Source organism: Onychomys torridus, chromosome 19 (genome assembly GCF_903995425.1).
Source record: "Onychomys torridus chromosome 19, mOncTor1.1, whole genome shotgun sequence".
Taxonomy (NCBI): domain Eukaryota; kingdom Metazoa; phylum Chordata; class Mammalia; order Rodentia; family Cricetidae; genus Onychomys; species Onychomys torridus.
The window spans coordinates 49,966,256-49,981,130 of record NC_050461.1 but is presented as its reverse complement, the minus strand read 5'-3'; the positions used below and the strand labels follow the sequence as shown (position 1 = coordinate 49,981,130).

The following is a 14,875-nucleotide window of genomic DNA, read 5'->3' as shown; positions in this document are numbered from 1 at the left end:
CATGCTCCGCTGGTGGAGCACTTAGGAGACAGGCTCACACTGGACATGGCCTTGGGGGTGTATTTGCTGAGCTGTGAGGGATGGCTGCCATTGGTACTTTGGGGGGAAACTCATCAAAATGAGTATTCTTGAGGGAACACTTGTTGGGTGCGTGGCTAGAAGGTGGGATTGCAGGGAAGTTTGCAGGAGGGTGTGGGGCATCATGCTCAGCCGAGGGTTTTGGCTCTATGAAGGATGGGATGGGCTTGCTCAGAGGGACTTAGAGGGGATCAATGAAGAGGAAGGAGGGACTGAGTACAGCACCTGGCTTCTAGATTCGGGTAGAAACCCAGGCAAGGGATTCTTGCCGTACAATAGTTCAGTGGAAAGGAGGCAGGCAAGACTGTGTTACCTTTCTGCTCCTGTAACAGAATACCTGAGATAACGGGCTTCCAAAGAGGAAAGGGGATTTTGGCTCACAGTTCCGAAGGCTTTGCTCCTTTGCTGGTTGGTCTCTTGCTTTTGGGTCTTCGGTGCAGCAACCCATCATGGCGGGAGCCCATTGTATTTGAGGAGACAGTACATCTCTTGTCAATTGCAAAGCGAACCGATTATTCCGTTCATGGACATGTCCTGAGCAGCTGGCTCACTTTCCTCCCCTTGTGTCCCATCTCCCAAAGGTTCCACCACCCCTCAACAGTGTAGGGTAGGGACCAAGACTCTTAGTGTAGAGACCTTTGGGGGACACTTACCCAAGCCATGCAAATGATGAGGGGTGCCTGGCAGATACAGGCGACAGCATGCAGAGGTGGACCCTTGAGAGTGAGGAACAGAGAAGTAGGAAAGATAGTTTTAAGATTTTAGCCTAGAGTACTTTGTCAATTTCAAGGTCGTTAACCTGGATGAGGAGAGAGAGTTCAAGTGTGTGTGTTTTTGAGCTTTAGCGTGAGAGGCAGTAGGCTCTCTACACATGTGGGTCATGCTTGCTTGATGGTGTGCACACAGCCACTGTAAGAAGTAGACATTTAGGGGCTGGAGAGATGTCAGAATCTGAGAGTCCTTACTGCTCCCAGTGGACCCAGGTTCGACCCCCAGCATCCACATGGTGGCTCACAACCATCTGTAACTCTAGTCCCAGGGAACCTGACACTCTCTTCTAATTCTGCAGGCACCAGGCACACATGTGGTGCGTATACATACATGCAGGCAAAACACTCATACATACAGAATAAAAAATAATATAAACATAAAACAACAGAGGTCATCTATGTCTATAAGTAATACACATGAATGCTGCACTACCAGGCACATTATGTTATTTAAGAAATAATCATTTCCAAAAGGCAAGATAGTTTTTAAAAAATATTTTTAAAACCAGAAAGCATGTCTATTAGTTACTTTCCTTTATTTTAGATTTATTTTTATTATTTTAATTACGTGTATGTGTTGGGTGGGTATATGCCCATGACACATGTATGCAAATATCCACAGATGTCTGGGGTGTCAGATACCCCTGGAGCTGGGGTTACAGGCAGTTGTGAGCCACCTGATGTGGGTGCTGGGAATCGAACTCAGAGCCCCAGGAAGAGTAGTCCATGCTCTTAACCACTGAGCCATCTCTCCAGCCCCATTAGTTCCTTTTCTATTGCTGTGCTAAAACACTATGGCAAGGAAGGGTTTATTTGGCATATGGTTCCAGAGGGTTAGAGTCCACCGTGGCAGAGAGGTAGCAGGCATGACAGCTGGTGCAGGAAGCTGGGCGCTCACGTTTTGAATTACAAGCAGAGAGCAGAGATCAGAGAGGGGAACTAGAAACGGCATGTGTCTTTTACACCCTCAAGGCCTTCCTCCGACAAGGCCACACCCCAAACCTTCCAAACAGTACTGCCAACTGCACACCAAGCATTCAAATGCCTAAAACTCTGGGAGGTGTTTATCATTCAAACCATCACAGAAATGTATATATAGGATTGGGTTTCTTAATTGAGACTATAGAATCTTAGACAGTTCAGCTAATTCTTGATAGCTTTGATCATCATTGATTAGAAATAACTAATTTTGGTTTATGTATTTATATTTTATTTTATTTATTTACATGAGTATACATGTATGTGTTTGTATGTGGGTGGGTATGTGCATACCATGGAAATCAGAAGATAACTTGTTATATGATCAGTTCTCCCCTGTCACTATTTGGGTCCTGGGGATTTAACTCATGTCATATGGCTTGATGACAAATGCCTTTATCCACTGAGCAGCCTTGCCAGCGCAATTTTGATTTTTTTTAATAGCTTGTTTATATCAACTTTGATATGTAGCCACAACTATAAGAATCTCTTTAGGACTTGGTGTGACAAAAACTAGTTGTGTTATAAGTAAGTAACAAACACTATAATGGGCTGGAAGGAAGCCAGGGAGTTTGAAGTTTAAGCCTCTTCCTTCTCAGTGTGGCGAAGCTCTTTGGGTCCCCACGATCCCAAGCACATGAGAACCTAAACACACAGTGATTGCACCAGAGCTGGGTCGCATTAGTAAAGCTGAAATTCTTCTTGATGTTTTTGGGCCATGAAATAAAAGTAACATTCTTGTGTTCTCTTAATCTGCTATGTAGAAAACTTAGTCCCCCCTTACAGAGCAAAAACTAGAGTTTAAATTCTTGCTGGTTGATAAGGGCCTGTGTTCCCCTCCCCATGCCACCCCCTATTCTGCACACCACCCCCAAGAAGAGGCTAGATGAGCTGAGGTTGAAACATGTTATAAAGTTCAGTACATGGTGGAGAGGCCTGTATGGGCACAGGTCAGCAGGGAGACCAGGCAGAGGAGGGAGGGTTGTCATAGAGACAGAGAACATGAGAACATGGGGGCCGACAGGAGAGAAGATGAGTTGTTTTGTGATGAGGGGTATAGATTATCCATGGCATTTGGAGTTGTTAGGTCCTTGGAAATGGCCTTTTTGGGGTGACTAGCTTTAAGGTGTGACTTTAGCCAGCACAAGGCTGGGGACGGGGCCTAAAAGGGAGCTGCTGGCTGGTTATTTTTGAGAATGTAATGTTCACAGAGGACTGCTTTGTTCGCTTGTTTTGAGGTTGCTCACTTTTGAAGGGGAGACTGCAGGAGCCTTTGAAGAGGAGAGATGGGAATGCTTGGCTGGGGGTGGTGCCCGTCACCGTCATCCGTCACCGCAGACTCTGGAGGAAGGGGATGGGGGTGGGTTTGACCCTTAGGAGTTCAGAGGGAGAAGATGAAAGTGTATGTATATGTGTATATATACACACACACACACACACACACACACACACACACACACACACACACGCTTTGGATGAGACTAATACATGAATTCAAACATTTCTTTAAGAAAAGCTTCTAAATCAAACAAACACGGGATGGTGGGGTGGGGGCGTCACACCACTTCCTCACTGAAGGGACGCTCATGGATAAGTGGGATGTATCTTCCAAATGGGATGGCGTTCAGCCATACGATGGATGGAATCCTGCCCTTCCAGACCACACCCAGTGCTCTGTTTTCCTCTGCAGCATGCTATGGACAAAGCGAAGCCTCTTTCTGTGGTGTCCATGTGCTCATAGGAATTGCAAAGTGTTTTTTTATACGATGCCAATCACAAGCTTCTGAATTTGGGGATACCTTCTGGGCATGGTCATCATATAGGCTGTTAAGGTATTCACGCACCCTCCCCCCACCCAATTAACTTTCTTCTAGAGGGGACCACCTAAGCATTTGACAGTGTCTGTGTCTTGGCAGCAGCTTCATTCACACACTTACAAAGTTGAAGATGAAAATAAATCATGTCTTTTTTAAAACAAAATTTAACAAAATGTACAGAGTATCTGTTATGTGTTCTGGGATGTGTTAAGCTCTTTATAAACATTGGCGTCTAGTTTTTATTATAGTTATACAGTAGGGAGTGTTAGCTCCTTACAAATGAGGTATTGAGTCACTCGCCTCTCTGGAGACATGTCAGGAGGAAGGGAGGTGGGATCAGACCCCTGGCCTGCCCTCCCTCTCCGCTCTTCACATTTCATTGTGTGTTTAATTGGATTTGGGTAAATGGCATGTGTTTAACTTAATTTTACTTAATTATATGTCTCTTATAAATTCCTCCAAGACAGGATTGATCAGTGCATACACTTGAGGGACGCAGAAGAGCAGCTTGCAGCCAGCTCCGCAGCGGTTGGATCGGCTCACTCACGTCTGAGCCCCCTCCTCTCTGGGGCTGCGTCATAGTTTAAATTAGCCGTTGGTGAATGTCTAATTGTGTTCTAAACAATACGATAAATGAACAATAGGCCGTGGTGTGCCGGGGTAATACAGCCCTCTGGCTCCGCTATTTAGGACACAGCGACTCAGTACACCGCCTTACAGGAAAGTGTGTAAGCCGTGATGGGTTCTGTCCTGGCGAAGCCTGCACTTGATAATCCTACCTCTCAGCACTTCTGATGACTGGAGCTCAGACTGCTCACGTTCTTTCAGAAGGCTCAAGGCCAAGTTCTCTGTTCTGTACCTTTCAGTTGTCGACTTCTGGTTATCGAAGCCTGTGCTCTAGAATGTCCATGACAGACAGCCCAACCCTCTGTGTGCCTCCAACACTTCCTGAGGGTTGCAGTTCTGTTTCGGGGGTCCTGTTTCCTCCCTGGTGTTTGGAAATTCAAGTAGGACTCTGGTCTTATCCTCACTTCTTACCTTCCAGGGGTTGCTGTCTACCCAGGAGCCACGGTCCATGGTTTCTTGCTGTAAACCTTCATTAGAGAGGTTCTCATGTGTTCCATCCAGCTTCAGACTTGCTCTATAGCCAAGGCTGGCATTGAATGTCTACCTTCTCGCTCCCGCATGTGGAGTGCTGAGCTTTACAGGTGTGCTTCACCTTTCTGGTTTTATGTAGTGCTAGAGATTGAGGCCAGGCCTATGAGTGTGTTAGACAGACACTCTCGTGTCTGAGCCAGGCTCCCAGCCCTTCATTGCAAGTTTGATGGTCAGACTCTTTCTGTTCATACAAACGAATGCGAGCCAGTCTGTCAGCACTGTGCTTGAGTTTTGAGTGATAATCTTTCCCTGGCAGCCCCACTGGCCCATGAACCATCTTATTGTGTTCAGAGAAGACGGGTGTGAAGTAAGACAGCTAGCTTTGTCTTCACTGCTTGGGCTGTCATGGCAGAGACTCAGTGACTGCGAGGCTGAGACATTTGCTTCTTCACTGCTCCCAGGGCTGGAAGCCTGGGATGAAGGCCTCTCTCCTTGGCCTGTTGACAGTCATCTTTTCCCTCTGTTCTTGGCTCATCTCTATGTAGCTGGGTCTTCATCTTTTCTCCTTGCAAGGATAGCAGTCACAGGCTGAAAGCATGCCAGCAACATCATTCCACTTCTTTGGAGACTATGAAATATATTCTGGGGTCCTGGGGAATCAGGCTGTCAATATAGAGTTTTGGTTAGACACCATTCAATCTCAATAAGGCTTAGATGTAACATAACAGTCCTGAACCTTTGTGACTTCTGAAGTGAAGCGAAGACAGACTGGCTCCCCATGGCATCTCCCCCATGCATGACTGCCGGGCGTCTTAATTTCTTCACCTGTAAAGCCAAGGCTAGGAGACTGTCTTCCAGTCTTATCCTTTTTCACTGTTTCCTGCTACATGTAGATTGATTGCTAGACAACAGACACTTGGTGCCCCAGTGCTGGGGTGGCCTTTGACCCCAGGTGGGGCATCTGTCGCAATGCCTGCTGGAGTTTTTAACCTCCACTGCCTGCCAAGCTTACAGGCCAGACACCACTCAAGGATGTTGGAATGGGTGGGGTTTGCACCCATGTCCCCGTGTTCCTGCTGAGACACAGCCTCTCTGATATAGATGTCTGTTCAGGAATGTAGATGGCTTCACTGTCTTCCCTTTTTGTATTCCATGGCTCCTAATAAGTTTCAGAGCCCCTGTCTCTTTCTGTGTGTCTGTCTTATCAGGAGGAGAGCCGTGGGAGTTTGTGGGGCTGAGATAGAGTTCCGTGTCATATGTCCTGTTAAGACTTGAGTAAAGTTGCCAAAAGAAGGACTTCGTGTGTACTTTTTCCAGCTTAGAGAAATATCGACCCACGTGACACAGTTTTTAAAAAAGGTTGACTGAGATGAATGCATGTCTGTCTGCACACGTGTGTCCATCCACACATGTCTGTGTTGGCCTTGGGGATGCCTTCCACATACTTTGATCAGTTAAATTGAATGTATGTCCTTCATGTGGGGAGGGAAATAGTATAAATATTGTCTTTTTTCATATTCTGTAAATAACAGTCTTTTGAAATACTAAGGTGACTTCTTATTAAGCTCTAAAAGGTTGGTTGCTTTGGAGTAAGATTTTTTTTTTTCCTCCATAAAATCATGATAAGAAGTTGACCTGGGAGTCCTGTGTGTAGGAATAAAGATTCCCAAGGCTGTTTGGCCTACTCATTTTAGCTGCTTTGTAAGAACTTTAAGATGAGACACTACTTGCAGTGGTGTTTGGACCTGGAAAAACTCCCTGGTCTTGGGGCTGGTACCCTGTTCTTATTCTGTATTCCATATTCATCAGAACATTCTCTATTCACCACAAAATTCTCAGTTACAAAGGGCAGAAACTCAACACAAACAAGCTTAAGCTAGACAGGGAATCTGTTTCAGTTCCAGTGGAGAAGTCTTAGGATAGAAACGTCTCTAGCAGAGTCAGATCCCGACAATACAGGTCTCTATCAGCATTTTCTCTTGCTCTCTCAAACGGATTTATTCTCAGAAAACTGACTGAAGAAGTGTCTGCCCCACTGCCAGGGTCGTGTCCTGTGACTTATTACTGGTCTTTGTTTTCCTGTATCTGCATATCACATATCAAGGAAGATAATGATTGGCTCCACTTAAGTCACTGGCTTGTCCCCGACTCTATCACTGGAGTATTGTTGCCGAACTGGCCATGTCTCAATCACAATGGCAGGCATCTTGATTGGCAAGCCAACCGGGAGAGAGATGCAGTCCCTGGAGAAAGGGTTGCTTAGCAGACAGGTAGCAGCATAGGGCTGGCCCAGGCACTAACATTTCCCATCCGCACAGCTTGGCGTTTATCCCGTTAGTACACAGGGAGTGGGAAGCACCTGTCAGAAGGTCATGCTTGCTGTGCTGTGTCCCATGTCCAACCTGTTTGAGATGAGAAGAGGTCACTGTGAAGGTGCCCGGCCAGTGGGACAGCCGGAGAATCGGTCCCATACTGACAGCGCAGTGACGTCCTATTTGATGACTGTTAAGGGGGATTGAAATGTGGGCGGTGTTTGGGCTTCTGCAGCACCGTGACAGTAACAGGCTCTCCACATTTTATTCTCACAGGGTTAGATGACTGCCTGCAGCCGTACGTTCACAAGTTTGAGCGGGAGAAGATAGATGGGGAGCAGCTGCTAAAGATCTCCCACCAGGATCTGGAGGAACTGGGGGTCACGCGGATTGGACACCAGGAGCTCGTCTTGGAGGCTGTTGACCTCCTCTGTGCACTGGTTAGTCTGGGAGAAGGTGACCTGTTCCGTGGCTCAGCCGGTCCTCGCGCTCTGAACAGGTTGAAAGGAAGCCTCAGCAGAAAATAAGAGAAAACAGCGAGGTGTCTTCTAGAGGAAAGGCTGGCGGATGATAAATAAGCTATGAGCTCCGTCTGGCTCACCTTTCTATACTTGTATGTGTGCGGGTGCGTGCGTGCGTGTGTGCGTGTGTGTGTGCGTGCGTGCGTGCGTGTGTGTGTGTGTGTGTGTGTGTGTGTGTGTGTGCGCGCGCGTGCGCGCGCGCAGAGGCTGAAGGACATCTCTGAGTGTCATCCATGGAAATGCTGTCCACTTTTGAGACTTTCACTGCCCTGGAGCTCACCAGTTAGATTATCTGGCCAGTGAGCCCCAGCGATCCTCTGTCTCCACCTCCCCATCCCTGGAATTGCAGTGTGTGACATGATGCCTGTGTACATTTACCTGTGTACTCAGGCCCTCGTGCTTACGAGGCAAGTATTTCACCAACTGACGGAGTGGTCTTCCCAGGCTCTTTCTTTTCTCCCCTAATGAATGAGTGAATGAAAAAAAATTAGCTTGTAAGGTATTAGATAATATGATGTTTTTAACAAAGTGTATTTTAGTAAATCTCCTCCCCTCTCTCACCCACCTCTTGTCTCCCACACTCTTTTAATCCCCTCTCAGGCTCTTTTCCTCTTTGGTGGCCCCTGAATCCTCTTGTTCATCCGCATCCTTTCCTCACACCCATGTCTGTTAAATAAAGTTTTATTAGAACTCAGTTATTGATGTATTTATTATCTGAGGCTGCTTTTGTGCCTCAAGGACAGGATGGAGTCTCTGTGACAGAGACCACATGTCCCTCCAAAGCCAGAAATGTTTACTGTATCATCATGTACAGAAAAGAGTTGTTTATTACAAGAAAAAAAAGGTCTGTATTAGCCTTATGTTCAAATCGTTTATAAAGCACAGAATGATGGAGACAGCTGTGAATGAAGATGCCATGTTCTAAATCGAAATGAGAAATGCTAAATGTTCATGTCTGGTTTTGTTACTATAAAAAGCACCGAGTTTCACAAATACTCACTCTGTTTAAATAACTGATGTTTGTGCTTGGAATAATCAACCAAAAAAAATGGCAGCTAGATGGACATGCATGTGAACTTTGTTCTAGATGGCAGGTGTTTGAACTCTGCCCAGGTCCCGGTAATTTCATTATACCTGTGTCTCATAAGTGATTTATTCAGATGTGGTCTAAAATACCTGTAAGAACATTTGTTTACAGATGGGCTGGTGTGGGTGGGACTCAGGTCTCTCATGCTTAGGAAGGTGTTCACTTATCTGTCAGGGTTGGATACCCTTCCCAGCATTCAGGCTGGGTTAATAATACTCTGAACCTGAGCCAAGGGGATATACAATTACATCACCCAGGATGGTGGGAACGACTGTGTGTGGTGACGTTGCCATCGCGGGTCTGCATTCCATCGATTATATAACACTCGCCACATTGTGAGTATTCTTTTTCTTTAAATGGACAGAACCTTGTCTTCTCTGAGATGCACCGCTCTTGTTTAGGAAAGTAATGGGGAAATTATTTGTGGTTGATAAATGAGCTGCCACAAGGGAGACGCTGTGGCCAAGTGGTCTGAGTTCTGGCCTGGGAGGCAGGATTTTTGTATCCTAATCCTGGCTCTGCTCCAGGCTACTCCTTCTGTGACCCCTGGGGGAATGTGGTGTCTGTTCCTCCCTTCTGTACAGTAACGATCACCTTAGATGTGGCTGTGGACTCATCTGGGTTCATCATGTGGGTGTTCTGCATTGCTGAGGATGTGCCCAAGCATCCTGTTTATTATTAAAACTGTCTGCTCTTGGGAGCCAAACATGCTTGAGTTTACTTCTGTTGCACTTTCTGGGAAACACAGCTTTGCAGCCTTTTCTGTTAGGATGTCCTGCGCTGTTGCGCTGGCTCTTTCACTTTGCGGTGTATCTTTGAGGACAAGCACGTCACTGTGAAACCCTGAGTATGAAGGCGAGGACGACAGGTCCGTTGCAGGCACATTGTGAATGGCAGGGAGAGGAGAAGTAGCGGTGGCCCCGGGATGGACTCTGCTCTTACCCCTTCACTACCTCTTAAAAGATTGCACCAAAATGAACAAAGCTGGACCAGTGCCAGAGCCTAAAGCTGTGTTTTATCTCCTACAATTTCCTACTAATTTCCTCTGTAGACCAGGCTCTGACCTCAGTCTCACTGGGGACCTGCTCTCTTATAGCACTGTACCCTGACTGCGTTGCAGTGGGGATGAGGGGTGACCGCCACCAGAGTCTGCAAGTGAAAGTGTTTTTTTTTCTTTCTTTCTGGGTAGGAGAGAGTCTAATATTAGTTTTATTAAATATCTCTACATATAATCTTCTATAAAATACTACTATAACACAGCATAATTCTAGTTTATTTAATCTGATGCCTTGATGATCTTTGGATGGTTACATGAGTGAGATTGTTTTGCTTTGAATAATTCATTTGCTGGGCAATTATTGTGGAGCTGTGGTTGGTTGGCTCTGGTTGCTGTAAAGAGGTTTCTAGGCAAACTTGCTGTAGTGGATGTTGATTTTTTTTTTTTTTAAATGGGCCGGAAGTGAACAGAAGTTGGATTAAGAAAGGATGGACAGGATTGGGGGTGTTCCGCTGGGCTCACTGGAAGGTCTTGGAGCAATGATAAGGACAGATAGAATGGGGAGGGACCTAAACCCAGAGGGAAGAATTCTCCAAGCTGGTGTATCATAGCTAGAGGGTGAAGAAGGGATACCATCCCAAGTTCAAGGGCCACCCCCTTCCTGGGGTAGAGGGTGACTGACGCACTCTCTACCTATCCTGTTCTCGTGAGGGAGCTCCTGCTTTGGCTGCTTTATGTGAGGACTATTGAAAATAAATCAAGCTGACCCTCTGTTGTGCTTTCTCTGTCGAAAGTCCTCAGTAGTTGTGAGCAGCAGTGGCTACTAGACTGGATCACAGAACCGCAGACAGTTTGGTTGGACAGCATTGGCCAGAAACAGGCAGTAAGAAACATTGTGGAGACCCACACTCTTTGCAGAGTTGGCGAAGCTCTGGTCTCCTGAGGATGGAGATGGAAGAACGTGTTTTAAGGTTAAAGGGGGATGAGGTGTGAACAGGATTGGAGTCAGTAGCAGTGTTCAGTGGTGCTATCCCAAGTTTGTGGTTCAGGGACGCGGCTGTATGAATCAGCATGGCAAGCCTGCATGAGGTCCCCCTCAGGCCATGCATTGGTGACCATTTACCCATGTGGCACATCATTGGAAAAAGTTTTCTCTCTCTGATGGAGAGATGCTAGGCCGCAGGGGAATCTTGGCTGGTAGTTGTTTTTATTTGACTGGATCTTGCCGAGGGCTGATGCGGTACAGAAAGCTATCCGTGACATATTTCTTGAGTTGCCATTTAATAGATGTAGGCAGTGGGGTTGCTTTGATCTGGTGTCATTTGGTTAGACCTGTTAGAGTGTGACCAGAGTCTGAAAAACTGGGGAGAAGAGGAGGCAAAGCTGTGCGTGGTGCCTTCGATGTATGTGTCAATGTAAGGCCTTAGAAGTGTAAGAATCTGACCTCTTTGCTTTGTAGAAGGTCAGAAACCGCCCAGCTTCTCACCGAGACCAGGAAACAGTTGCTGATGGCCGGCTCCTAAGGAGGTCACTTAAGGCAGAAGGAGCTGTAGAGGGTTTCCAGAGATGTGTTTCATTTCTGACTTAGTGTATTCACTGCACTTCCTCTTCCTTCTCATCCTCTTCTTGTGCTAACCACGCACTCTGACCCCAGGCTGCACCCTCGGTCCAATATGGATCTTTTTGGTGCCCGTGTAAGGAGACAGAAGACTCATGAAAATAATTAGACCTAGACTGAGAAAGTCTCCATTTTCCCTTTGGGTATGGGGCCCTGAAGTTGGCCATCCTTTCCTGATTATGTCTCTCCAAGAGGGTTCTTTCTAGCTAGTAGCATTCATGTCTTGTTCTCTCTTGGCCGTGGAGTATGATAAAGGAGAGGGCTTGTCCCCATCTCTGCCTCTTGTTAAAACGATGCTCAAGGGTCCATGCATCTCTGCATCTTTCTGGTATCATGATTTATTTGCAGGAGTGGGGTGGGGTTCAGGGAGGGGAGAGAAACCAATTAGAACCAGCCCAGTGGAAAATGGAGAGCTGCAGTCATAAGATGCACCCGTCTCCCTTCCATTTTTTATTTTTATATTTTATTTTACTTTTATTTTTTCAAGTTTGTCAAGAGAAGAGAGTTTAAAGTCTTCTGCAACAGTGAAATGTATTTTAATCCTCCTTGGGTTCCAGAAGTAAGTGTCATATAGGAGTGAACATTCCAAGTCGTTTGTGGTGAGGCTGGCTGCAGAACACCGGCCTCCCCTGTTTTCGGTGAACGCTCTTGATAGGAGTTGGCAGGCTGGGTAGTTGACGGAATGAGGGAGCCTTCCCTGGCATCCCAGACACAAGCCTTCCCTTCGAAACAAGCTCTGTCTTGTAGGCTCTTTATCCCGTCCATTTGTGAGGCTTTGAAATTAAAAGCCATGATGGTAACCTATCCTTATTTCCTCTGCTCCACTGAATGAGGATATTCTATTTTAGACTTTAAGAAAAAAGCCAGTGATAGGTTAAAAAAAAAACAAAAGTAAATGAATGTAAGATTTAGATAGATTGATGTTAATATAGGAAACATTTTGAAATTTGTATTCTTTCAAAGATTGTATAAAAGCTTTTAAAACTTGGCTTAATTCTTTCTAAAATTTCCAAGATACAAAAAGATTTCATTTAAAAAATTATTTGTGTGTTTATGTGGGGTATGTGCATATGAGTCCAGAGGTGTCCGATCTCCTGGAGCTGGAGTGAGTGGTTGTGGGCCACTTGATGTGGGAGCCAGGAACCAGACACAGGTCCTCCTCAAGAGCAGTGAATACTCTTAACTGCTGAGCCGGCTCTCTACTCCCCTCTAAGTTTTTAAATTAATTTTTTAAAAAAATAATTATTTTCATTCTCTGTGTATGGGTGTTTTGCCTGTGTGCCCACTGCCCACAGAGGACAGAAGAGGGCCTTTGATCCCCTGGGACTGGAGTCACAGATGGTTGTGAGCTGCCATGTGGGTGTGGTGGGGACTGTGACATGGGTCCTCTGAAGAGCAGCCAGTGACCTTCACCACCAAGTCGTTTCTCCAGCTCCTAAAACTTTTTAAGGTAGAAGCTGTGTAGATTTAAACTGCAGTAAAGTCTATCTAAAGTCATTTTCGCTAAAGCCAAACCCTTTTGCAGTTATCAACTCATTTCTCGCTGAAAAAGGAAGTTATTGGAAACGTCTAAATATGTGTATGCTTAGATGTATATAGACTGTGCATAATTATTCCCTTTGTCCCCCAAAACAAGGTGGCTCCAGCCAGTTCAGAGATGTCCGGATAGAGGTGCTATCATGTGAACATAAAACGTTCATGAATTAGGTATCTTTGGTTAGTTGGTACTAGGTCTGGGGTTACTAGCTGGGTACCCCCCCCCCCCCCCTCGCTCTCTCTCTCAACATGTCATGCAGTCCACCTTGGCTTCAAACTGTCCATGCTCCTGCCTCAGCTTCCTGATTTCTGGATGAAATGTGTGCACCCGCACCCCCAGTCTGTTTATCTTACTGTTGTCCGTAGTCCGTCCTGTGCTGATCGCACGTCTCGGCTTTCTGTCGGGCAGGGTGTTAGGAGGTGGAAGTACACAGCACGCCGAGCCAAAGGTTGGGCCAGCACGCTGCCTCTTGGTTGGAATCCTCAGCCTTGTCGTTGGTCACCTGTGTAGGCTGGTGATGTCCCATTCTTGGGCCTCAGTTTCTTCAGCTTTGAAGTAGCAACGCAGGTCGAGTGTCTGTAATCTGACCGATGGAGATCTGCGAAGCATTCCGAGTTGTCAACGTGAGATCAGAAGCAAAAACTGTTCATCTCACCTTCTGTTAAGGGCCATAGTCAAGACATGGACACTCTAAAAATACCATGTGCGATGGCCTTCAGGGTGTGGTATGGAAATTGAAAGTTAATTATTTTATGTTTATAATCAAGTCCCATCCACAAGATATGTCACGAACATTCAGATATTACAACATTTGAAACCACCCAAAGTCTAAACCTTGGCTGCTCCCAAACATTTAAGATAAGGGACGCTCAATGTGCTGGTTAGTTTCATGTCAACCTGACACCAGCTAGAGTCATTTGGGAAAAGGGAGCCTCAGTCAGGAAAATATCCCTAACCAGATTGACCTGTGGGCAAGCCTGTGGTGCATTTCCTTGGTTGATGATTTACGTGGGAGGACCTAGCGTACTGTGGGCAGTACTAACCCTGGACTGGTAGTCCTGGGTTCTATAAGAAAGCAGGCTGGGTGAGCCATGAGGAGCAATCCAGAAAGCAGCACCCTCCATGGCTTCTGCATTGGTTCCTGCCTCCAGGTTCCTACCTGGAATTCCTGTCTTGACCTCCCTGGATGATGGACTGTAAGTTTAAGATGAGATAAATGCTTTCTCCCTAACTTGCTTTTGGTCATGGCATTTCACCACAGCAATAGAAACCATCACAGAGACACTGAACTTGCAGGCACATGTCTGCCTTCACCAGGCACTCCCCTCAGGGGACACAGGTCAAGCCTTTAACCCGGTTCTTGGCATACACCAAGCATCTAATATATTGTGCCCAGATCCCAAATGGCACCAGGTTCCTTCCTTGAAATTCTGCTGGGACAGTATCACATACCTCTAGGAATATCTCCTCTCTTTGCTGAAGCGATCAGACATTGACATGTATTTACAACAAAATATGATATTCTTTCCTACCCCCCACATCACCTCAGATTTGGTTATTATTATTGTTTTTTTAATCTGAAAGGGGGCCTAAGATAATATTGTTACACAAAATCTATCTGCCTGCCTGCCTGCCTGTCTATTATCTGTCTACCTACCTACCTACCTACCTACCTACCTATCATCTATTTATTGTGGTGCTTGAAATGGAGCTTAGCATGTTACACAAGTGTTCTATCACTGAACTGTACCTCTAGTTTGAAATTGATGTTTCTAAAGCAGGCAGATAAGTTAACGTAGTTCAGAAAGCACAGATTAAATTGCAGGTGAATGATAGTGCTGCTTTTTTTTTCAGTCCCTTCTGTTGGAAAGCTATCTCTTCATCACCTGTGATGCTGTGGTGAGGGGCATGCAGAGCCGTGGCCTGGCCTGTGGTCCAGATGGGGCAGAAGTAGGTGATGAGCTGGAGAGTAGCCGGAAGGCACTGTTTTACTCCCAGGGAACACATGCAGTGACATGTTTGGGAGACATTCTTGGTTGTCACATCTTGGGAGTAAGCATCT

At 46.1% G+C, this 14,875-nt stretch overlaps 1 protein-coding gene across 1 annotated transcript in view; it reads left to right on the top strand.

Moving 5' to 3' along the window:
• The window catches only part of Cnksr3 (CNKSR family member 3), a 94,051-nt gene that overhangs the window by 46,008 nt on the left and 33,168 nt on the right, over positions 1-14,875 (top strand). Inside the window, exon 2 of the mRNA XM_036169124.1 lies at positions 7,330-7,493. Within this exon, the coding sequence (XP_036025017.1) occupies positions 7,330-7,493 (164 nt within the window). The remainder of the gene's footprint in view (positions 1-7,329; positions 7,494-14,875) is intronic.